Below are 22,956 nucleotides of genomic sequence, written 5' to 3'. Positions count from 1 at the left end.
ACTCCTCATTAAACACTCCCCCTGGATCCAATTTTAAAACAGCTTTTGCTTCTCAAAAGCTGCTTGCCGGAGTTAGGATTTCCCTCGGGTGTGGTGGTGTGGGGGACGCGATGTGAGTGTCGCGGTTAGCGCGACGCTGCGCTACGAATGCAGCGCCACGAGTTCGATTCCCGCTCACGGCCACCAACACCAGTGACGATTATCTGAACCGATCCTGGGCCTCCCCTAGGTCAACTCAGCCTCAAATGAGTACCTGGTGCGGTGTGTAGTAGACATCGGCACTGGGGAGACAAAGGCGGCCGGGCGTGGTGCTGGCCACCCGCCCCCTCGTGTGCCGTATCTCGGCATTCATAATAAGTGCTGCTACTCGCTAACAGCACTTTCCCCAACAGCCTTTAAAAAACTACACGAGGGATCTTTACCTTTGTCTCTGTATCAGCGCAGCGAATAATGTGCGCGTGTTTGAATCAATGCGTGTGTCCTTCTACACGTGTCTATATATACGTGTGAGTACACAAGTATGCATGTATATGTGCGTCTGTATGTATGCGTCAGTTGACCCATGGCACCTGGGTCTGCCCTGTGACCTCCTGCCAGTGGGCGTTCGACACGACACGTGGCCTCAACGTGCACCTAGCCTGGCACAGGCGCCGTGGTGACGTCACCGCCACTTAGTGGCGAATGCCGATTGTTGTTGTTGTGGTATGTATGCGGAGTGCCCATATATAAAAATATAAATATACTTCCACCACATAATATGTACACACCTTTTTTGCATATAATTGCATTTGGGAAGCCCAGGAATTATTATTATTACTGTCTACTCATCGATACTGCAGCGATAGACAATTCACAGGCAGTCATCCTGCCACCTGCACACGAAGCGATCCTCCTCCTTCACCTCCTTCCATTCCTCTCTTAAAGCCTCACCACCTCTTCTCCATCATCATCGCCCATTCCCATTCCCCTCCCCTCCTCCCGGTCCCTTCCCCTCGAGCCCCTGCCGTGACCCCCCAAGGACCCGGCTGGTATTGGTCAACTCATTCTGCGGCCCTTTGCACTGCCCCTGCCACCAGTCACTCGATTTTTGTTAACGCTTTTAAATGTTGTTATGTATATAGCACGCGCGCGCCTTCAACGAAGGTGCCAGCGCTTTATACGTGAATATGTCAATAGATGCATACAAATAAGATAAAACTATAACTATTAAAACTAAACTCTTTTTTTTATTTTAGCAGGTGAGGCCCAACTGAGCTACGTCGCTCTTTGTCAGGAGCGACGTGGCCAGATGGTGGCTCAACGAAGTGGCTCATCATTATCGTGTGGACATTTAAAGTGGCAGCCAAATACTCTGAACGCGTGATATTGATTCTAAATGTGGAGGGGGAAAAGCTGTGCGACTGGGAGAAAAATCCACGTAACCATGGGGAGAGAGAGACACGCAAACTCCAAATATGCAGCAGGTGTCGTCAGGGTCTGGATCTAGAACCCACCGATTTGTTGTATACCAGGCGAGGTAGTTAACATCTCGCCACCAGATAGGATTTCTCACAATGGAATACAAACGGATACTCGCCACGTGGGGACCTCGGGGCAGGGCCCCGGCCATATTGGAAGTCTGTGACAAAGGTCTTCACACCTCTTCGGATTCCTCCCGCAGTCTAAATCAAGATTCCGATTCTGATTCATCCTCTCGCACCAGCAGCACCGCTGCCAATAACAGCGCCAGGCTCAGTCAATGGAGCTGTGATTGATGATGGTGGTGGTTCTGTAGAAGTTAAGTGGCAAGCGGTGGCGTAGCTGTTAGCGCACTGCCCTACGAACTCAGCGACCCGAGTTCGATTCCCGCTCACGCCACCAACACCAATGACGATTATCTGGACCGGTTCAGAGCCTCCCCTAGGTTGACTCAGCTTCAAATTAATACTTGATTGCGGTTATAAGCATCACCACTATGGAGACAAAGGCGGCTGGGCGTGGTGCTGGCCAGCCACCCCCTCGTTTGCTGTGCCAGCCTTTGTAGGTGCTACTGCCTCATCGCACTTGGCCCAACAGGCTATACGGGGGCGTCGTTGTCGTTGTCTTTTGCGTGGTAGTTCTGTCGAAGTAAATGATGATTAAAAATTTGTTAACGCGCAGAGATTTCGTTCATTCTCCTCCCGAAGTATTCAGGATCTCGGGGGAAATACAGACTATAAATTAAATTATTTAAAATTTTACCAGGTAAGGCCCACTGAGCTATTTATCTCTTTTCAGAAGCGACCTGGCTATCACAAATGATAGCTCAACGAAGTGGCTTATCATCACCATAACAGCAGCCAAAAACGCGTGATGTTGATTCTAAATGTAGAAAACCGGACGAACCCGGAGACAACTCCACGCGACCACGGGGAGAAAGAGACGCAAACTCCAAATATACAGCAGCAGCAGGCGTCAGGGTCGTAAACGAACCCACGACCTCCTGCATACCAGGCGAGGTAGTTAACATCTCCTAGCCTCCGTGGCGCTCAACGGATTTCTTCTGAAAAAGAGCTACGTAGCTCAGCGGTGGGTCTTACCTGTTTAAATGTTTTAGTTTACATCATGGTTGTGGGTGGTGGTTGCCAGTTGTTAAGAAAACGTTTCAGCTCCCTGTGCAGTTTGCGCGATGCCTCTAGCGGATATTTGGTGGCAGAATGTTCGCCACAACAGTTATTATCTTTTTGTTTTAACTCCCTACCGCCCCATCCACTCCAACTCGCGACGAACGTTGACGACTCCCTGCGACGTTTGGCCGCTCGAGTCTGGCGCCCGCGTCACGGAGCTCAATTACAATTGTTTTGCACTTTTTGCAGACCTCATCGCCTGCTAGGGAGCTGCTGGGCCTAAACAGCACAAAGCAATCAGGTCCCAAGATTCCACATCTTCAAAGACACATCGCAATAATTACAACAACAATGATCTATCATAACGATGATAACTAAGAGCCGAGTTATTGCTCGGAAAAATAAATACGTAACATAATTATCGGAATAACGTTGTGCAAATGTATTTAATATAATCACAAATTAAGCACAAACTCGAAAAAGACACTCGCACGAGGAGAGACACTGACAGACACGAGCAAACACGGACAGACGACACACACACGGAGACGCAGAGATACAGAGAGAGACTCACACACACGGAAACACAGAGATACAGAGAGAGACTCACACACACGGAAACACAGAGATACAGAGAGAGACTCACACACACGGAGACACAGAGATACAGAGAGAGACTCACACACACGGAAACACAGAGATACAAAGAGAGACTCACACACACGGAGACGCAGAGATACAGAGAGAGACTCACACACACGGAGACGCAGAGATACAGAGAGAGACTCACACACACGGAGACACAGAGATACAGAGAGAGACTCACACTCACGGAGACACAGAGATACAGAGAGAGACTCACACTCACGGAGACACAGAGATACAGGGATACACTTGCACACACGGAGACACAGAGATACAGAGAGAGACTCACACACACGGAGACACAGACATACAGGGAGACACTTGCACGGACACACGGGACACACACGGACAGACGACGCTCTTAGAATCCTCGCCGCAAGTCTCTGGATTGTAAGACCGTTGACAGGATTCTACCGTCACCAACATCAGCACGATGGTCATCATTCCCACCATCAGCCTCCTCCGCGACTCCGATTCTACCACCGCAGCCACCTCTGACGACGCTGCGATGTGTAAGGGTCCACGTGGCACACAAAGACTTAGAGCCACGACCACCAACGGACACACTCAAAATAATAATCATCATTATACCGAATCTGACTACCACCATTCAACCTCGAAAACACGAAACCAAAATGACCGTGTTGCTGTAATTAACAGGGCCGCCGCTGCCGCCTCCTCCACCACCAGTGCGGTTAGTGGCGCATTGCTGCCGCCGCCGTCATGATGATTATAATGATCATCATTAATAATGATGTATTATTGTTACCGTCCTTATTTGTTTAAACCACGACTGGTATTTTGAAATGAAATCGCCGAACCGGCCGGGTTTTTGAGAAACCGAAGCCGAGACGATTTGTTGGCGTTCGACCATATCGCCACCATGGGGGTGCCACGCTTGCCAGGAGCTGTAAACTACCTCGCCTGCCGTACAGGAGGAGGCTGTGTATTTGGATTCTGCGCCTCTCTCTCCACGTGGTCGCGTGTAGTTTTTCTCCGGGTCCTCAGTTTCTCCCCCCCCCCCCCCCCACATTTAGAATCAACATCACGCGTTTTTGGCTGCAGTGATAAATTCCGCGTGATGATGATGATGAGAAGCCACTTCGTTGAACTATCATTTGTGATGACCTGGCCGCTTCTGAAAAAGAGCAACTAGATCGCCTTACCTGGTTAAATAAAAAAATAGTTAAAAGTGTAACGCACGATATATGTGCGCATGTATGTTGCATGTTTTTCGCGCACCATACATAGCCAATCATGCTCATGGGAGGTGCGGGGCCAAAACACCAAACTAGAAACACAACAATCCGTTCCGAAGAAATCATTTTCCAATCTATGTGAGTCTGTGGGTCTATCTGTGAGTCTCTGGGTCTCTGTATGAGTCCATGGGTTTCTATGTGAGTCTGTGGGTCTCTATGTGAGTCTGTGGGTCTCTGTGTGAGTCTGTGGGTCTCTGTCTAGGTCTGTGGGTCCGTGTAAGTCTGTGGGTCTCGATGAATGTATGTATCTTGCACTTCGAGGAGGGGAGCGGTGCAGATAAGTGTTGCGGAATCCCGCTGTAGTTTCCGTGACGTGTATCCGCATACTCCGAGAAATGTGCCCGACAGAGACGTGCCAGAATGTGGTTGTCTCTGTTCGCTTGCTCGATCTTCGGATTTGATCGCAACAGATGGCGGCACTGTGTGGCGCAAGCCGCGTCTGTACGAAGGCAGGCCACGTCGACGACATTGAGACGAATGATGACAATACGACGACTGCTATCATGATACACGAAGCTACTCTTTACCCAGCAAATCCACGCAGAGTCCCAAAGATATCTGCTACACGAGGGTCCTTGCTAGATTGGGATGTTCGATCAAACAAGGTCATGGGAAGGTGAGACACGGCCATCGGGCAACCCACGGATCCTACAAATCCACCACCGCCACCACCATCCACTACCACCCGCCACTACTACCATCACCACCGCACTACGGCCTCTCCCGAGTGGCCACGCGTTCCTCCCCATCCGGGACTCCTCATCTGGCTGTGCCGATGTCCTTGTACTGGCAGAGGAGCAGGCGCTTGAACGTCTTCTTGAAGGCGGCGTTGCAGAGCGCGTAGCACGCGGGGTTGATGGTGCTGTTGATGTAGCAGAGCCAGTAGCCGATGATCCACACGGCGGCGGGCACGCAGCGGTCGCAGAACGTGGTGATGAGCACCATGACGTTGTAGGGTGTCCACGTGATGATGAACGCCAGCAGGATGGCGAAGATGGTGCGGGTCACCTTCCGCTCGCGCGCGGCCGCCTGCCGCTGCTTCTTCTTCTTCCCGGCGCCGCTCTTTCCGCCGAGCGCCTGCCCGACTTGCTTCCCGACGTCCGCCTGACGTTGCTGCTGCTGCTGATGCTGTTGTTGTTGCCTCTGCTGCAGTTGCTGCTGCTGCTGTTGCTGCTGCTGCTGTTGCCGCCGCTGTCGTTTGGAAGCGCCGCTGCTCACCGCCCCGTCCGTTCCATCGCCGTTGCTCGCCGAGGCTGCCGCCGCCGCTGCCGCGGAGACGTTGACGTTGGTGGCAGCGGCTACGGAGGCGGAGGAGAAGGAGGACGAGGACGTGGTGGTGGTGGCCGCGGTGGTGGCCGCGGTGGCGCTGCCGGTGCTCGTGGTGGTGGCCGCGTCGCTGCTGCCGCCGCTTGCCACCGGCGGCGTCGTGTCGATGACCGTCAGGCACGTGGCGTTGCTGCCGCCCGCGCAGCGCGTCACGGCGCGCGGCGCGGACGCGTCCCCCGTGGCCGCCTCGTCCTCCTCCTCCTCCTCGGGCGTCGAGTCGTCGTCGTCGTCCTCCTCGTCGTCGTCTTCCTCGTCGCACAGCTCGGGACCCTTCTTGGAACTCGGCGTCTGCGAACTCGACTCCGAGGTCTCCTTCTCCCCGTCGCACCTCCCCTCGCCGGTAGCCGCGGCAGCAGCAGCAGCCGCCTCCTCCTCATCCACCACCATCACCACCACCACCGCCGCCGGCTCCTTCTCCTCCTCCTCGGCGTGTCGCTTGCAGGAGGCCTCCAGCACGAGCAGCCCGTTGTTGTCGGCGTTCTTCATCACAACCACAGCCGTCGCGTCCGACACCTTCGACTTGACGCAGCCACTACCACCACCACCACCACCGCAGCCAACACCACCACCACCGCCACCACCACCACCACCACAGCCACCACCACCACCGCAGCGCTCCGTCACCAACCGCCGCGTCAGCCTGAGCCGCGAGAGGATGGCGTAGCGGCCAGGCTGAGCACCACCGCCACCACCGCGTCCCGACGCCTTCCTCCCCATCTCGCCGCTCAGCATCTTGCCGATGGCGTCCGCCTTCCCGCGCCTCGTCCTGCGACTCTTCCCGCGGCGTCCCACGCGGCTCCTGCTCGCCCGGGACACGCGCGCGTACAGCGCGATCATGATGGCCACGGGCAGGTAGAAGGCGGCGATGGCCGTGCCGAAGGTGGCGGCGGGGTTGGACAGGAACTGGATGCTGCATTCGCCGTCGGGCACGGTGCGCTCGCCCACGATGTGCTGCCAGAAGAGGATCGCGGGCGCCCAGAGCACGAAGGAGAGCGCCCAGGCGCCAGCGATCATGCAGCCCGCCGTGCGGGTGGTGCGGCGGGTCGGGTAGGCGAGCGGCTTGGTGACGCAGAAGTAGCGGTCGAAGCTGATGATGAGCAGGTTCATGACGGAGGCGTTGCTCGCCACGTAGTCTAGGGCGAGCCACAGGTCGCAGACGAGCGCGCCCAGGGGCCAGCGGCCCGCGATGATGTAGAGGGTGTAGAGGTTCATGGAGAAGGCGCCGATGAAGAAGTCGGCGCACGCCAGGCTGAAGAGGAAGTAGTTGTTGACCGTCTGCAGCTGGCGGTTCACCTTCGAGAATCGGAATCAGCGGAATGTTGGTTTAGACTGCAGCAGGAGGAATCCGGTGAGCAGCGAAGCTCTTTACTTTTTGTTAAACAGATGTCCAGTAAGGGGGGCAGCAGGGGTAAGAGCGTTACAACAACAACAACAAATAATACACAAACACGATCGGAGTGCACAATACAGGAAAGGCAAATAAATAACCGCTAAAACATAAAAATTACACTCAAACTTCCCCATCCTACCGGGCAGAGCCCACTGAGCTATGAACTCATTTTTCAGACGCGACATGGCTATCACAATGATAGCTCAACAACGTGGCTTACCAACATCGTTTGGAAATTAATATTAGCCCAAATAATCTGAATGGTCCATATAATCTGATCAATCCGAGTCATGTGAATAATCCGAATCATCTAAATCATCCATCCATGCATGTTTCACCTTGATGGAGACCATGACGAGGATGTTGCTCACCACGGTGACGAGGCTCAGTGAGCCCGTCACCATGGCGATGAGGATCACCTCGAAGGTCTGGTAAGGACCGCCCGTCGCCGTCGCCGCCAGCGGCGTGCCCGCGGTGCCGTTGACGGCCGCGTCCGCGGGCTGGGAGCCGTTGCTGGCGTTGGCGGACCCATAGGGACCCGGGTCGCCCAACAGAGTGAGGTTCTCCATGATGTTGATGAGATGATCGGGGAGATGTCTTCTGATGATGATGGTGGTGGTGGTGGTGATGGCTATGATAACGACAATGATGATGGTGGTGGTGGTGATGTTGAAGCCAGTCCTGTGGATAGAGAGAAGACGAGTTGGAGGTGGGTGCGTTATTTCTCGAAAGGATTTGTCTTCAGTCTGCAACAGGGTTGACAAGCATTCGAGAAGGAGCTCCCGCCTGTGGGGTCACGGCGGCTCCATGTGGGGTCACGGCGGCACCCGTATGGACGATCACAGTCTCCTAGAACGCGGTGGTAGTTGCGTTCCTGAAACACACCACGTTATGGAAAGATCACGTTCTAACAACCATTGATTCAATGGGAATTAAGGGGTTAGGGGGTACAGTATAGTGGAGTGTATATTAGTGTAGCGTATTGTTTACTAGTGTATAGTATGGCAGTGTAATGTATGGTGTAGCGTATAGTGTTGTGTATAGTGTATTATATAGTAGTGTTATCTATAGTAGTGCATATCTGTAATGGTTTGTGTGTGTGTGCTGAACTTATTTCGCAATATATGTAGCCAACCGTGATGATCGGGGGTTCGAAGGCTGTGAAGAGTTGGCAGGATCCTGCTGACAAAGTCATTCGACTCGGTGAGTCGTTGTTGGGTAGCACAAGTGGAATCGTAGCAGTAATAATAACAACGATATTATTATTACGAGTAATGTAATACAATGTACGAAGTGTCACCCATTGTATTTGAATGTCACACTGCATGCGATCATTCATCCTCGCAGAGCGAGGGGCGATTGTGATCGTCGCTGCCCTTCTCGACACACAGAGTCCCTCTCTTCTCTCGGTCTCTCTGCCTCTCTCTTTGTCTCTCTCCCTGTCTCTCTCCCTGTCTCTGTCTCTCTTTGTCTCTCTCCCTGTCTCTCTCCCTGTCTTTGTTTCTCTTTGTCTCTCTCCCTGTGTCTCCGTCTCCCTGTCTCTCTGTCTCACTGTCTCTCTGTCTCTGTCTCTCTCCCTGTCTCTGTCTCTCTGTGTCTCTGTGTCTCTCTGTGTCTCTGTCTCTCTGTCTCTCTGTGTCTCTGTCTCTCTGTCTATCTGTCTCTCTGTGTCTCTGTCTCTCTGTCTCCCTGTGTCTCTCTCCATGTCTCTGTCTCCCTGTCTCTATCTCTCTGTCTCTCGACGGCGCGTTCGTTGGCCCCTGCACGGGGGTCAGGGCAGGCTGAGGAGAGGCGTGGAGGAAGGGAGGGAGGGGGGGAGGGAGCGCCTCTCAGTTTCCCCGGGGCGAGCGGCGCGCATCGTCACCCAGGGGTCGCGCGCTGCCAATTACAGAGGTCAAGAGGCAGCAGGCCGAGGTGAGCCCGCTTAGTTAGAGCCGCGCACTCGGGGGGAGGGCAGCGTGCGGGGGGGGGGGGGAGACGGGGGATGGAGACGGAGGGGGAGGCGGTGGGGGGGAAGGAAAGACGGGGGTGGTGGGGGGGGCATGGTGGGGGGGACGATGAAGGGTGGGGGGAGAGACGGGGGGTGGTGGGGGGGAGACAGTAGGGGGGGGGGAGACGGTATGTGGGGGAGGAGTCTCTGGGGGGGAGAGGGGAGACGGGTGGGGGGACCAGACAGTGGGGGCAAGACGAGGGGGGAGACGGGGGGAGGCTAGACGGGGGGGGGGGGGATACAGACACTGGGTGATGTCTGCTCACAAGGGGTTCACAAGGGGCTCACGGGGGCTCACAGGCAGTGGGGGTGCGGCTGCCCCCCCCCTTCTCTCCCCGTGCGGCCAACACGTGGCCCGGCAGCCTGCCGCTCTTTGGCTGCCCCCTTTACAGGCATCCGGGTTTATTTTAAACAAAACTTAAATTTTAAACGTAATTTAATTGCAAAAATAATAATAATACATTATATTAAATGTGAGAGGGAATGGAGTCACTATGAGATGTCTTGGTGACGACAAAATATACAACAAACTGTTCTGTAAAAGATTACCTAAAGTGGACAGAAACTCAATACACGCAATGATGAAAACGAATAAAAGGTTTTTACCCCTCGAGCAATAAACCAGAATGTGCTACTACCCCTATCACTACCCCTATCACTACCCCTATCACTACCCAACCCCTATCACCACCCCAACCCCTATCAGTACCCCTATCACTACCCCAACCCCAATCACTACCCCAACCTCCATCAATACCCCAACCCCTCACTACCCCTATCACTACCCCAACCCCTATCACTACCCCTATCACTACCCCAACCCCCATCACTACCCCAACCCCTCACTACCCCTATCACTACCCCAACCCCTATCACTACCCCAACCCCTATCACTACCCCCAACTCGATCACTACCTCAACCCCTATCACTACCCCTCACTACCCCTATCACTACCCCTATTGATAAACCGACCCCTATCACGATCCCTGCCCCAACCCCTCCTCACTCCCAACTGCCCTCCTGTCACCATGAGTCCACCACCACTTTTAATAACAACCCACCCACTCTTTACTGTCATCACGAGCATCTCACGTACAAGATCATTGCTGTAAAGCGACTCGGATTAAGTGGGTGGTATATACACTTGTAAACGATCATATTTCAATAGTCGCATAGAGAAGATAATGATTGAGTTGGCAGGGAGCGTGCTACAAGGGTTGAGTGACCGTGCTGGATGGGTACTTTACGGAGGGGGTCACTAAGGGGCTAGAGTGGAGGGACGGGAATGAGTGGAGGGGGAGGGAAGAGGAAGGGAGTGGCGATGATGGAGAAGAGGTGGTGAGGCTTTAAGAGAGGAACGGAAGGAGGTTAAGGAGGGGACTGCTTCATGTACAGGGGCAGTGTTTAGTTTATAGGTAGCAGTGCTGAGTCTATGGGCAGTGCTGAGTCTATGGGCAGTGTTGAGTTTATAGGCAGTGCTGAGTCTATGGGCAGTGTTGAGTCTATGGGCAGTGCTGAGTCTATGGGCAGTGTTGAGTTTATAGGCAGTGCTGAGTCTATGGGCAGTGTTGAGTCTATGGGCAGTGTTGAGTCTATGGGCAGTGCTGAGTCTATGGGCAGTGTTGAGTTTATGGGCAGTGTTGAGTTTATGGGCAGTGTTGAGTCTATGGGAAGTGCTGAGTCTATGGGCAGTGTTGAGTTTATGGGCAGTGTTGAGTTTATGGGCAGTGTTGAGTCTATGGGCAGTGTTGAGTTTATGGGCAGTGTTAGTCTATGGGCAGTGTTAGTCTATGGGCAGTGTTAGTCTATGGGCAGTGTTGAGTCTATGGGCAGTGTTGAGTCTATGGGCAGTGCTGAGTCTATGGGAAGTGCTGAGTCTATGGGCAGTGTTGAGTTTATGGGCAGTGTTGAGTTTATGGGCAGTGTTGAGTCTATGGGCAGTGTTATACTATGGGCAGTGTTAGTCTATGGGCAGTGCTGAGTCTATGGGCAGTGCTGAGTCTATGGGAAGTGCTGAGTCTATGGGCAGTGTTGAGTTTATGGGCAGTGTTGAGTTTATGGGCAGTGTTGAGTCTATGGGCAGTGTTATACTATGGGCAGTGTTAGTCTATGGGCAGTGCTGAGTCTATGGGCAGTGCTGAGTCTATGGGAAGTGCTGAGTCTATGGGCAGTGTTGAGTTTATGGGCAGTGTTGAGTTTATGGGCAGTGTTGAGTCTATGGGCAGTGTTATACTATGGGCAGTGTTAGTCTATGGGCAGTGCTGAGTCTATGGGCAGTGCTGAGTCTATGGGAAGTGCTGAGTCTATGGGCAGTGTTGAGTTTATGGGCAATGTTAAGCCTACGAGCAGTGTTGAGTCGCAGTGTTGAGTCTATAGGCAGTGCTACTCAATGTACAGGGGGTTTTATTCCAGTGGAGGGGTGCTAGGAGGGATATTTGAAGTTCGTATTCAAGCAGAGACGACGCGTACTACTTTCTTACGGTCCGTGCACCCGCAGGATTAACCATGGCGGCCATTTTTGTATTCGAACCGCGAACCTCTGCAACAAGGAGCCCTCCCTCCACCCCGCGTCACCGCCCCATCTCTACCTGCATCTCACAACGTTGCGAACAAAGATCCGTTATGTGTGCAAGTATCATCTTCGTGACACACGCAGCACGCACAGCACGCACACAACACATCGAGATTGGTGTCATTCACCAAAATAAATGCCGCCATCAGCAGCCGTCGCCCCTCTCCCTCCCCGGTGATCACGGACGACGCTCGCTCGCCTCCCATTCTCCCCCTCCTCTCGCGCTCGTCGCTTTACAAACTTTGGGCAACGCAGATCGCTAGCGAGTGCCCCCCCCCTCTCTCTCTCTCGAGGGGCCGCGCGATCGATCGGAATCGCGGGTTTCACACTCGCCCGCCGACTCGGGAGGCGCCGTGTGCGACTATGGGGCACATGGCCCCGTCACTTCTCTCACTTTCCTTGTGTGTTTCTCTTATTTTCCTTGCCCCGCACCTACGATTAGCGCGGTTAGCTACTGACGGTGCGAAAGAAGTTCCACACATATACACGACTTTACACTACACTATGATACACTACACTATATTATGATACACTACACTATACACTACACTATGATACACTACACTATACACTACACTATGATACACTACTATACACTACTGCACACGGATTCATCTTCTTGGTTCTTTCGGTAAAGTCACGTAGAATGGAAATAATAAAATAATAAAATAAAAATGAAACATAATAAGATAATTATAACGACGTTTCGGCCACAACGCAAGCAGCCGTCCTCAGGTGAAAACCAGGTCTGTCGGGGAGACAGCGTGACCTGGGGACGGCTGCTTGCATTGTGGCCGAAACGTCGTGATAATGATCTTATTATGTTTTATTTTATTATTTTATTATTTCCATTCTACGTGACTTTACCGAAAAAACCAAGAAGATGAATCCCTGCAGTCACGAAAGCTTTAAATCGAAATGCACACGCATTGTTTCATGTTGTTGTTTAGCCGTTCTGTTTCACGCATTCAAATGAACGTCGAAAGCGCGATAGCAGCCGCTCCGTCCGTCTGTGTTGCGAGGTCACGATCACTGCGGTGGTAGTCTTCTTCTTCTCGTACCTTCCTACGGATGATGCAGATTGCAGCGCAACAAGAATAATTCACACATCCAGGTGGTCAAGGCAGAAAGCCGCGTGAGGAGCAGCGGAGTGTTTCGCTGTGATGTCTCCTTTGTGCTTGTGGATCGGGGCATTGCGTTGTACGGTCTGTTCTGGATGACCACAGTCGGCACACGACTGGAGACGACTTAACATATTTCATTTAGTGCATCAGGCTTCCGCATCTGCTGCCATGGTCTGTGCAGTGGATGCAGATTAGGATGGACCATGAGTGTCGTGTAAGATCAAACCCACAAACCCAGGCGTCTTCTGCGTTGGGTCTTTCTGTTGTAGCCATGGTCAGAGAGGGAACCAACCTTCCTCAAGTGTGAAGTTGCGTTGCTAGCGGTGCCGTGCCGCAGTGGCGAGGTGCTAACTACGTCGCCTCGTATGCACGGGGTTGTTGCCTCGATCCCAACCCTGACGCCTGCTGTAGATTTGGAGTTTGTGTGTCCTCCAGGTCCTCCGATATTTTTCTCCACATTTAGAATCAACATCACGCGTGCAGAGTCTGTAGCTGCTGCTATAAAAGTCCACGTGATCAGCCACTTAATTGAACTATCATTTATGACCAGGTCGCTCCTGAAAAAGAGCTAAATAGTTCAGTGGGCCTTACCTTGTAAAACAAAAAAATTGTTTAGTTTGAATAGTTCTAGGTTTATTTTTATGTATTTTATGTATTTGTTTTATATATGTTTGTATAGAGCTCTGGCACCTTTACTCAAGGCGCGCGCGTGCTACATACATAACACAATTTAAAAGCGGCAACAAAAATCGAGTGACTGATGGCAGGGCAGTGCAAATGGCTCAATAAAAGTTATATTTGAACTGCGAATGTCTGCATAACGAGTGGCGAACGTGGGAGCGCCTGACTATGGCAGTATCAGCAGTAGTATCAGCAGTATCAGCATCGGCAACATCAGCAGCAGTATCAGCAGAGTGGCATTATCATCGTCAGTTTATATTATATATCTACTCGCTATAACCTCGCGACGCCGCGTCCGCTCTCACTGGGCCATGGGCCCGGGATGACGAGCGGGGAAGCGGAGTAATTCCGTCCATGCACGACAGGGAGATTCGCTCACGGCCCTTCCCCAGGAATAGACGATGAGAGAGTAGCCTTGCAGATCTACCAACCGGCTCGCCATTGAGTCTGCCGGATCGTTCTGCGCTCTGCGCGTCAATGAGTCGGCTCCTGACCCCTATGCTCTGTGGCTCGTCGTCAAGGGTCCTGGCTGCACTCCGACCACGCATCGGCCAGTCGACCCGGTCTGTGCACAGCACTTGCGACGTTCCTCGCCAATAAAACAGTGACGACGAAGACGGCGGTTTGTAATTTGAAGGCAACGCATTCTCCCGGTCTGCCGTCTGAGTTTGATCAACCTGAAACCGATGCAGAACTCGAGACCCTGCCAACAACGTCGGGGGCAGAGGTGTCGATGTTGATCGCACGACTGCCAAATAAGACATCGCCGCTCAACTACATACACGCGTCGATTCTCAAATCACGCTCGGACGTTGCTTGCGCCGCTGATTGTCCACCTGGAAAATCCTTCGTTCAGCGAAGGGCTGTTGCAGCCGTTGTGCCGGAAGTTCCGCAGCACTGGAACAGCTCTGCTAAAGATCACCGATGACTTCTACAAGGGCATGGATGACCGGTGTGCCGCAGCGTTGGTTCGCCACGATCTCTCAGCCGCCTTCGACACCATCGACCATGAGATACTCATTGGGTGGCTAAGGTCAAGGTTCGTCAAGCTGGGCGACGAACAGTCATCGCCTATCCCGTGCAGTCGAAACGTCGTGAGAATTTTTATTGTTTTATACAAATATTATTTTATTATTTCCCTTCTACGTGACTTTACCGAAAGAACTAAACTATTTTTCGATTTAAAGCTTTCGTGACTGCAGGGATTCATCTTCTTGGTTCTTTCGGTAAAGTCACGTAGAAGGGAAGTAATAAAATAATAAAAATAAAACATAATAAAACAATTCTCACGACGTTTCGGCTACAACGCAAGCAGCCGTCTTCAGGTGAAGAATGAGACACTGCCAAGCTAGGAGCTTATATATAAGCTGAGTTGGAGGTGGAAGAAGAAGAGAGCCTTAACAAAAGAATGTGCATATCAAGAGGAATTTAGCATATTCATGGGAAATGCGTAGGAGGTGGGCGGGGGGTTTCAAAGTCATATTATGCCCATGCATTATGCAGGATCAGCAGCACCAAAGGGAGGGGGGGGTAGCATTAACAAAGGAAGGGCATGTTAATAGTATGTAGAAGCAATGAAACATCTGAATGGGAAAACGGTGGCAGGAGATCCGCAGCGGAGCAAGTAATGCATTCCCTGTGGAGAACACAAGATACACAGTCAATGCCAGTGAGTGGACTGCGGTCTGAAAGTCACCATAAACGTGAACAACAATCAGTTAAGATCCGAAGTGGTTTATTACGTCCTTCCAATGATTGCTGAGCCAGAATCCATCTTCTCGGTTGAAATTGTCTCTGTGTTTGTATATGTGGATCGCCTCATGAACGAATCTCTCATGGTAGCCAGATGGCTTGCAGAGAACCTCTGTCTTGGAGAAGTCAATGTCATGTGAACCCACTGAATTGTAACAGTGATCTGCCACGGCTGAGGTGTTTGTCCTACCGTGTTTCAGGTCAGCTTTATGTTCACGGATGCGGTCCGAGACATGTCGTTTGGTTTCTCCAATGTAACTGCTACCACAGAGGCAACTTAGTTTGTAGACGCCAGGGTACTGTATGTCTGGAACCACGTCTTTTACAGACGGAACCAGATCACGGATTTTATGTACTGTGTTGAATCGTACCTGAATCTTGTGTTTAATCAGGATTTTGGAGATCTTTTTTGTGACCCCAGCAATGTAGGGTAAGGTGATGGTTTTGAAAGGCTCCTCAGCAGGATCCTTCTTGACGGTTGGAGTGATGGCCTTGCGGATCGTGTAGTCGGAGTAACCATTAGCCTTAAGAGCTTGGCGTATGTGTTTGAGTTCACTGGCAATGTGTTCCTGGTCGGAGATGCATTGGGCTCTATGGTATAGAGTCTTGATGAGGGAGTTCTTCTGGGATGGATGGTGGTGGGAATCCGGTTTTAGGTAGGCATCCGTATGGGTGGCTTTCCTGTAGACAGAATGGCTCATTGAACCATCAGGTCTCCTTTTAATTAGGACATCCAACCGTCAAGAAGGATCCTGCTTATTTTATTATTTTATTACTTCCCTTCTACGTGACTTTACCGAAAGAACCAAGAAAACTAAACTATTGTTTATTTTACCAGGGAAGGCCCACTGTGCTATGGAGCTCTTTTTCAGAAGCGACCTGGCTATCAGAAAGGATAGCTCAACGAAGTGGCTTGTCATCATCATCATCATCACGTGAAAATTTATAGGAGCAGACAAATACTCCAAACGCGTGACGTTGATTTTAAATGTGGAGGGAAAAAACTGAAGGAACCGGACAAAGACTCCACACCACCAAGGTGAGAGAGCGAGACCGACACGCACACTCCAAATATACAGCAACATTATTGTCGGGATCGAACCCATAGGATCTCCTGCAAAGCAGACGAGGTAGTTGACATCTTCTAGCCACCGCGGCGAGATGTTAACCGGGGCGGCCCGCCCTGTTCGAATCGAGAGCCTCTGCCACCACCCGGCAAAACGATGAATGAAGTCACGGAGCCAATGTTCTCTAGACGTCAGATTTACACGCGGCGCGCCCTACCCCTCACCACCCCACCCGCTCTCGGGCTTCTGCTGAGCGAGTGAATAATTACAGCGCCCTGATGGCATTTTAATCCCCTATTGACGAGGAAACAAAATCCATTAACGAGAACTCTCACTGCGGCCTGCGCCGCGACCACGCAGCAATGGCGAGCTCGAATCGCAGACGCCATCCTCCACAATGTGCCCATATAAACCGCGTGTGTTAAACTTCTTTCGCACCGTACGACAGCGACCGGAGACCGCAACCCGTCGCAACGTGTCACGGTTCGAAGCTAGCAGGCCACCCTGATGAATATATGTGCGTATGTTGAACATCTATCGCACCACCGTATGTAGCCGACCGTGATAATCGGAGATGTGTGGAGAAAGACAATAAACTAAACAAAAAAAGCACTTCGAAAGAAATTGGTTTTCAATTTAGTATAGTGGTGTAGTGTATGGTGGTGTAGTGTATAGTGGTGTAGTGTATAGTGGTGTAGTGTATAGTCGTGTATATGTGTTGAACTTCTTTCGCACCATACATAGACATCCGTGCTATTCGGATGTGCGGGGGAAGGACACCAATCTAAACACCAAAAGCAGCTCTAGAGGAAATTACTTTTCAACTTCGATTATTTGAAATTGCATATCTCCAGTGGCGTCCTAATATCGGAAGGAAGAGCGTTCGAGACGATCGCAGAAACGCATCTGAATGCGTGCGATACAGTGGTCGTCTTTTTTCAATGGTTAACCAACACACCCAGCCACCCATCCACTATCCACTCAGCCATCTAAACCACAACCCATCCAGCCAGCCACCCATCCACTATCCACTCAGCCATCTAAACCACTACCCAGCCAGCCAGCCACCCGACCCTCTACCCAGCCACTCAAACCGCGACCCACCCAGTAACAACCCAGGCACCACCCAGCCACCCACCCACACACTACCCACACACTACCCACCCACTTCCCATCCAGCCACCCACCCACACACTACCCACACACTACCCACCCACTTCCCATCCAGCCACCCACCCACACACTACCAACCCACCACCCACCCAGTCACCCAACCCACTATCCACCCACCCAAACCACTACCCACCCAGCCACCCACCCAGCCACCCACCAAGTCACCCACCCACACAGCCACCCACCCAGCCACCCACCAAGCCACTACCCACCCAGCCACCCACCCAGCCACCCACCAAGCCACCCACCCACACAGCCACCCAGCCACCCACCCACACATTACCAACCCACCACCCACCCACTTCCCATCCAGCCACCCACCCACACACTACCCACCCACTTCCCATCCAGCCACCCACCCACACACTACCAACCCACCACCCACCCACTTCCCATCCAGCCACCCACCCACACACTACCCACACACTACCCACCCAGCCACCCACCCAGCCACCCACCAAGCCACTACCGACCCAGCCACTCATCCATCCACCCTGCCACCCACGAATCTCACGCACACCACCCATCTCACCCAGCCATCCACTCTCCTGCACCTCACATCCACCCACACATCCACCCACACATCCACCCACACATCCACCCACACATCCACCCACACATCCCAACTACTGCCACTCACCCTGCCAAGCACCTCACGCATCCGTCCATTCACACCGAGACACCGCACACATCAACGCGCGCTCATGAATCTCTGCTCACGGCTGTGATGGAGTGGCGCTCTGTGGCGGGATCTGTATGTGTGTGAACTTCTTTCATACCGCACGTAGCCAACCGCTCTTATCGGAGGTGCGGGGTGGGGGTGGTGGGGGAGAGCAGTGGGGTAGCGGTGAGCGCGCTGCACAGGAACCCGGCGACCCGAGTCCGAATCCCGTTCACCCCCAACAGCGGTGACGATCATCTGAACCGGTCCGACGCCTCCCCTAGGTCGAGTCAGCCTCAAATGAGTACCTGGTACGGTGTGTAGTAAACATCGCCACTGGAGAGATAAAGGCGACCGGGCGTGGTGCTGGTCACCCACCCCCTCGTCGGCCTTCATAGGTAATGCTCGCTGACAGCACTTGCCCCGACAGTCTGTTTCGGCTAAATATGGGATCTTTGTCTTTGTTTTGGGGTGGAGAGGGTGGGGGTGGAGTTGGATGGGCGGGGTGGGGGAGGGTGGAGTGGGTGGGTGGGTGGAGGGGGTGGGTGGGTGGGTGGGTGGAGGGGGTGGAAGAGGGTGGAGTGAGTGGGTGGGTGGGTGGAGGGGGTGGGGGAGGGTGGAGTGGGTGGGTGGGTGGGTGGGTGGAGGGGGTGGGGGAGGGTGGAGTGGGTGGGTGGGTGGGTGGAGGGGGTGGGGGAGGGTGGAGTGTGTGGGTGGGTGGAGGGGGTTGTTTGATCTCCAGATTCCCAACGGAGCGCAATCACCGCATGGTCTCGGTGTGGGAGGCCCGCGATGAACGCGGTGGTGGAGGGGGTGGGGGGCAAGGAGGGTGGGGGGCAAGGAGGGTGGGGGGCAAGGAGGGTGGGGGGCAAGGAGGGTGGGGGGCAAGGAGGCGGAAGCGATTCGAATCGTAATCTTTGTTACCGACTGGAGGAGGATTCCGATGAGCTATGAAGCAATTTTCATCGATGTCCAGTCGTGACACGGGGTGAGAACGTTACACAACAAACAGTACAAAAACACGAGAGGAGTGCAAAGTGTAGGAAAAGTAAACATATCACTTCAAAATATTTAAATACAACTTAACACGTAGCAGGCTTTCGCGACCAATATAATCCGTAATTCAGTTTCTTTGGGTTAGATCGCGTGAATGTGAATGTGTCGGTAACTCCGCCACCAGCCGACAGCCAATTAGCCAGGGTTGTCACGTAAACAGAACGTGGCAATTCGTTACTAGTACAGCACTAGTGTATAATAGTGTAGTGTGTAGTGTATAGTGTAGTGTTTAGTAGTGTATAGTGTAGTGTATAGTAGTGTAGTTGTAATAAAGGACTCTTAGGCGATGTAGGTCTCCGTCTGTCCTTTATTGGGTTCTTGTCTCGCACCCCGCGATGTCCCCGGTCGGACCCGCACCTCTTCCCTCGCGTGCCTCGCACGCCGTTCGAGTCCTCCGCTCTTTCTGCAGCCACCCCGCTGCTCCGTGTGACTCCGCACACTCTGCAGCCACCCCGCTGCTCCGTGTGCCCCGCACACTGCAGCCACCCCGCTGCTCCGTGTGCCCCGCACACTCTGCAGCCACCCCGCTGCTCCGTGTGCCCCGCACACTCTGCAGCCACCCCGCTGCTCCGTGTGCCCCGCACACTCTGCAGCCACCCCGCTGCTCCGTGTGCCCCGCACACTCTGCAGCCACCCCACTGCTCCGTGTGCCCCACACACTCTGCAGCCACCCCGCTGCTCCGTGTGACTCCGCACACTCTGCAGCCACCCCGCTGCTCCGTGTGCCCCGCACACTCTGCAGCCACCCCGCTGCTCCGTGTGCCCCGCACACTCTGCAGCCACCCCGCTGCTCCACGTACACCACTGGCCGACGATGCCGTGACTCCAACCACGTGGCAAATGGTGCCACTCCTCCGCCAGCACCCCGCGTGGCTTCTCCTATTTTCACTCTCTCTCGACTCCCGATCCCCTTCTGGCTCTCACCCTATATCCTCCTCCTCACGTGACCCTGACTCCTCCTCCTCCTCACGTGACCCTGACTCCGCCCCCACTCACCCCGACGACCAAGCTCCGCCTCCCCTATACTCCGGCCCGCGTGAGTGGTGCGGAGGCAGCGCCCACCCTGTCCTTGCTCGCATTACATAATGTATAGTAGTGTAGTGTGTAGTGTAGTGTATAGTGTAGTGTTTAGTAGTGTAATGTGTAGTGTAGTGTATAGTATAGTGTATAGTGTAGTGTTTAGTAGTGTATAGTGTAGTGTATAATGTAGTGTATAGTGTAATATATTAGTACAGCACACCACTTGTGTGTTGGAGAGCCAAGCCACAACATTTACAATGTGAGTACAAAGTTTCGCCAGTAATTACAACCAGCTTCATCAGGCGACCGCCAGATTTGTGGATAAATATTTCCTTAAATAGTGGGGTAGATGTGATCACATCACTTTGCGTGCCCTTCTTGAGCGAAGTGAAGGGGGATCAATGAATGCATATAAATGACAATGAGAATCCATTGCCGGTTGGGTTATTTATTTGGTAATCAACGTACATTATGCAAGCGCATTGTTCTTGGACCTCTTGTCGATTGTCACCTATTCCGATTCTTGTTATCGGGAAAGTTAAAAGGCATTTAGAGGGAATCCTTAGGATTTTAGATTTTACGATGTTGTAATGAATTAGCGAAGTATAGTGCAGATTTGCCAATAAGTATTTCACGGATCAACAGGGCCCAATGTCGATTTCTTCTTGCATCAAGTGATGTGAGATTGGATTTTAAGGAGAGGTCACAATGGTGGATCCTGTATGGTACATCCAGTGCGAATCGAATAGCAGAATGATGAAGCGGGTTTAGTCTAAATTTTGACTTAAAGCTTTTGTGACTGCAGGGATTCATATTATTGGTTCTTTCGGTAAAGTCACGTAGAAGGGAAATAATAAAATAATAATACAAATTCAGTGGGCTCACATGACATTGACTTCTCCAAGACAGAGGTTCTCTGCAAGCCATCTGGCTACCATGAGAGATTCGTTCATGAGGCTATCCTCATATACAAACACAGAGACAATTTCAACCGAGAAGATGGATTCTGGCTTAGCAATCATTGGAAGGATTTGATAAACCATTTCGGGTCTTAATTGATTGTGTTCACGCTTACGGTGACTTTCAGACCGCATTCCATTCTCTTCCTCTACCCCACTCGTCCATCTGACCAACTGCCAAATCGCTGTTCGTGGTGCTGACGTTTAGAAAAAACTGCCACTTTTTTCAAATTTTCTTGATGTGGATTTCACACCTGATGATGATTGCTTGTGTTGCAGTCGAAACGTCGTGATCATTTTATTGTTTTATATTTTTATTATTTTCTTATTTCCCTTCTACGTGACTTTACCGAAAGAACCAAGAATACGGGTTGAGTGTTTAGTGATTTATTACGAACTGATCTGTAAGCAGCATCATCGTAGTCAAACAGTGGTAAAATGATAACTTCAACAATTTGGAGGCGTATTCGAATGAAAAAAACAATGTGTCAAAAAAATGGGGTTGGAATATACGTTTTGAATCAATCAGTAAACACATTGTTCAATGATATTGTTTCTGATATGAGTGAAGATAATTAACTGGATTTTTGTTTGAGGAATAGACCATGATCCCTGTCTTTTTGGGATTTAGGAGCAAATTTAGTGAGGACAATTGATGTTGAATTAAATCATAATCGTGTTGGAGATTCTGTTTGACTTCGTTAGGAGATTTACATGATGCCAGTATGACAGTGTCATCAGCAAAGATATTTAATTCTGTGTGAGTTCAGTTTAATACAAGATAGTTGAAATATGATGAGAACAGAATTGGACCCAGCATGGAACCTTGTGGAACACTCTTTGTTATTTAAATATTTATGGACGAGATGTTATCACGATGCACCTTTTGAGGACGGTCTGAGAGGTAGCTCCAAAACCATTTATCGTACTCTCTGAAAATTTTAGTTGACCAAGTCTTGTGAGTAGAATATCATGGTCAACATTATCAAAGACTTTTGACAAGTCGAGTAATAGTGCACAGCAGTAGTGGCCTTTATCCAGGTTACTGAAGATGAAATGTCACACATTCACCATTGCTGTGGTGGTGCAATAATCCTCTCGAAGACCAGACTGTTTACTGTGAAGGAGATTGTGAGTTTTTAAGTAGCAGTTCATTTGTGATTTAAATATTCTTGTCATAGATAGAACAAATAATACAAATAATTACAATATCACGACGTTTCGATTGCAACACAAGCAATCGTCATCAGGTGAAACATATAGCGGGAGAGCTGCCGATAGCAGTTAGTGCTACTGTGGTGTAGGTTTAGCGATAAGGAGGAGGAAACCGGAGAACCTGGCAGAAGAGGGGGGAAGAAGACAAACTCCACTCACTTGAGCACACTAACACACACACTCACTCACACTCACACACACACTCACACACTCACTCACACACTCACTCACACACACACTCACACACTAACACACACACTCACTCACACTCACACACACACTCACACGCTCACTCACACACACACTCACACACACACACACTCAGTCACACACTCATTCGCACACTCACACACTCACTCAGTCACTCGCACACTCACTCACACTCACTCACACACACACTCACACACACACACACTCACTCACACACTCACACACTCACTCACACTCACTCACACTCACACACACACTCACACACACACT

At 51.7% G+C, this 22,956-nt stretch overlaps 1 protein-coding gene across 1 annotated transcript; it reads right to left on the bottom strand.

Moving 5' to 3' along the window:
• Positions 1-5,248: 5,248 nt before the first annotated feature.
• On the bottom strand, positions 5,249-7,774 carry LOC144737037 (muscarinic acetylcholine receptor M4-like). The gene is made up of 2 exons (XM_078619687.1): positions 7,544-7,774; positions 5,249-7,108 (listed from the first exon to the last, which is right to left on the bottom strand). Exons 1-2 carry the CDS (start codon positions 7,772-7,774, stop codon positions 5,249-5,251), a joined length of 2,091 nt encoding a protein of 696 aa, XP_078475813.1.
• Between the last annotated feature and the right edge of the window lie 15,182 nt (positions 7,775-22,956).

Source organism: Lampetra planeri, chromosome 64 (genome assembly GCF_965212315.1).
Source record: "Lampetra planeri chromosome 64, kcLamPlan1.2.h2, whole genome shotgun sequence".
Classification (NCBI taxonomy): domain Eukaryota; kingdom Metazoa; phylum Chordata; class Hyperoartia; order Petromyzontiformes; family Petromyzontidae; genus Lampetra; species Lampetra planeri.
This window is presented reverse-complemented; position numbering and strand designations above follow the sequence as displayed.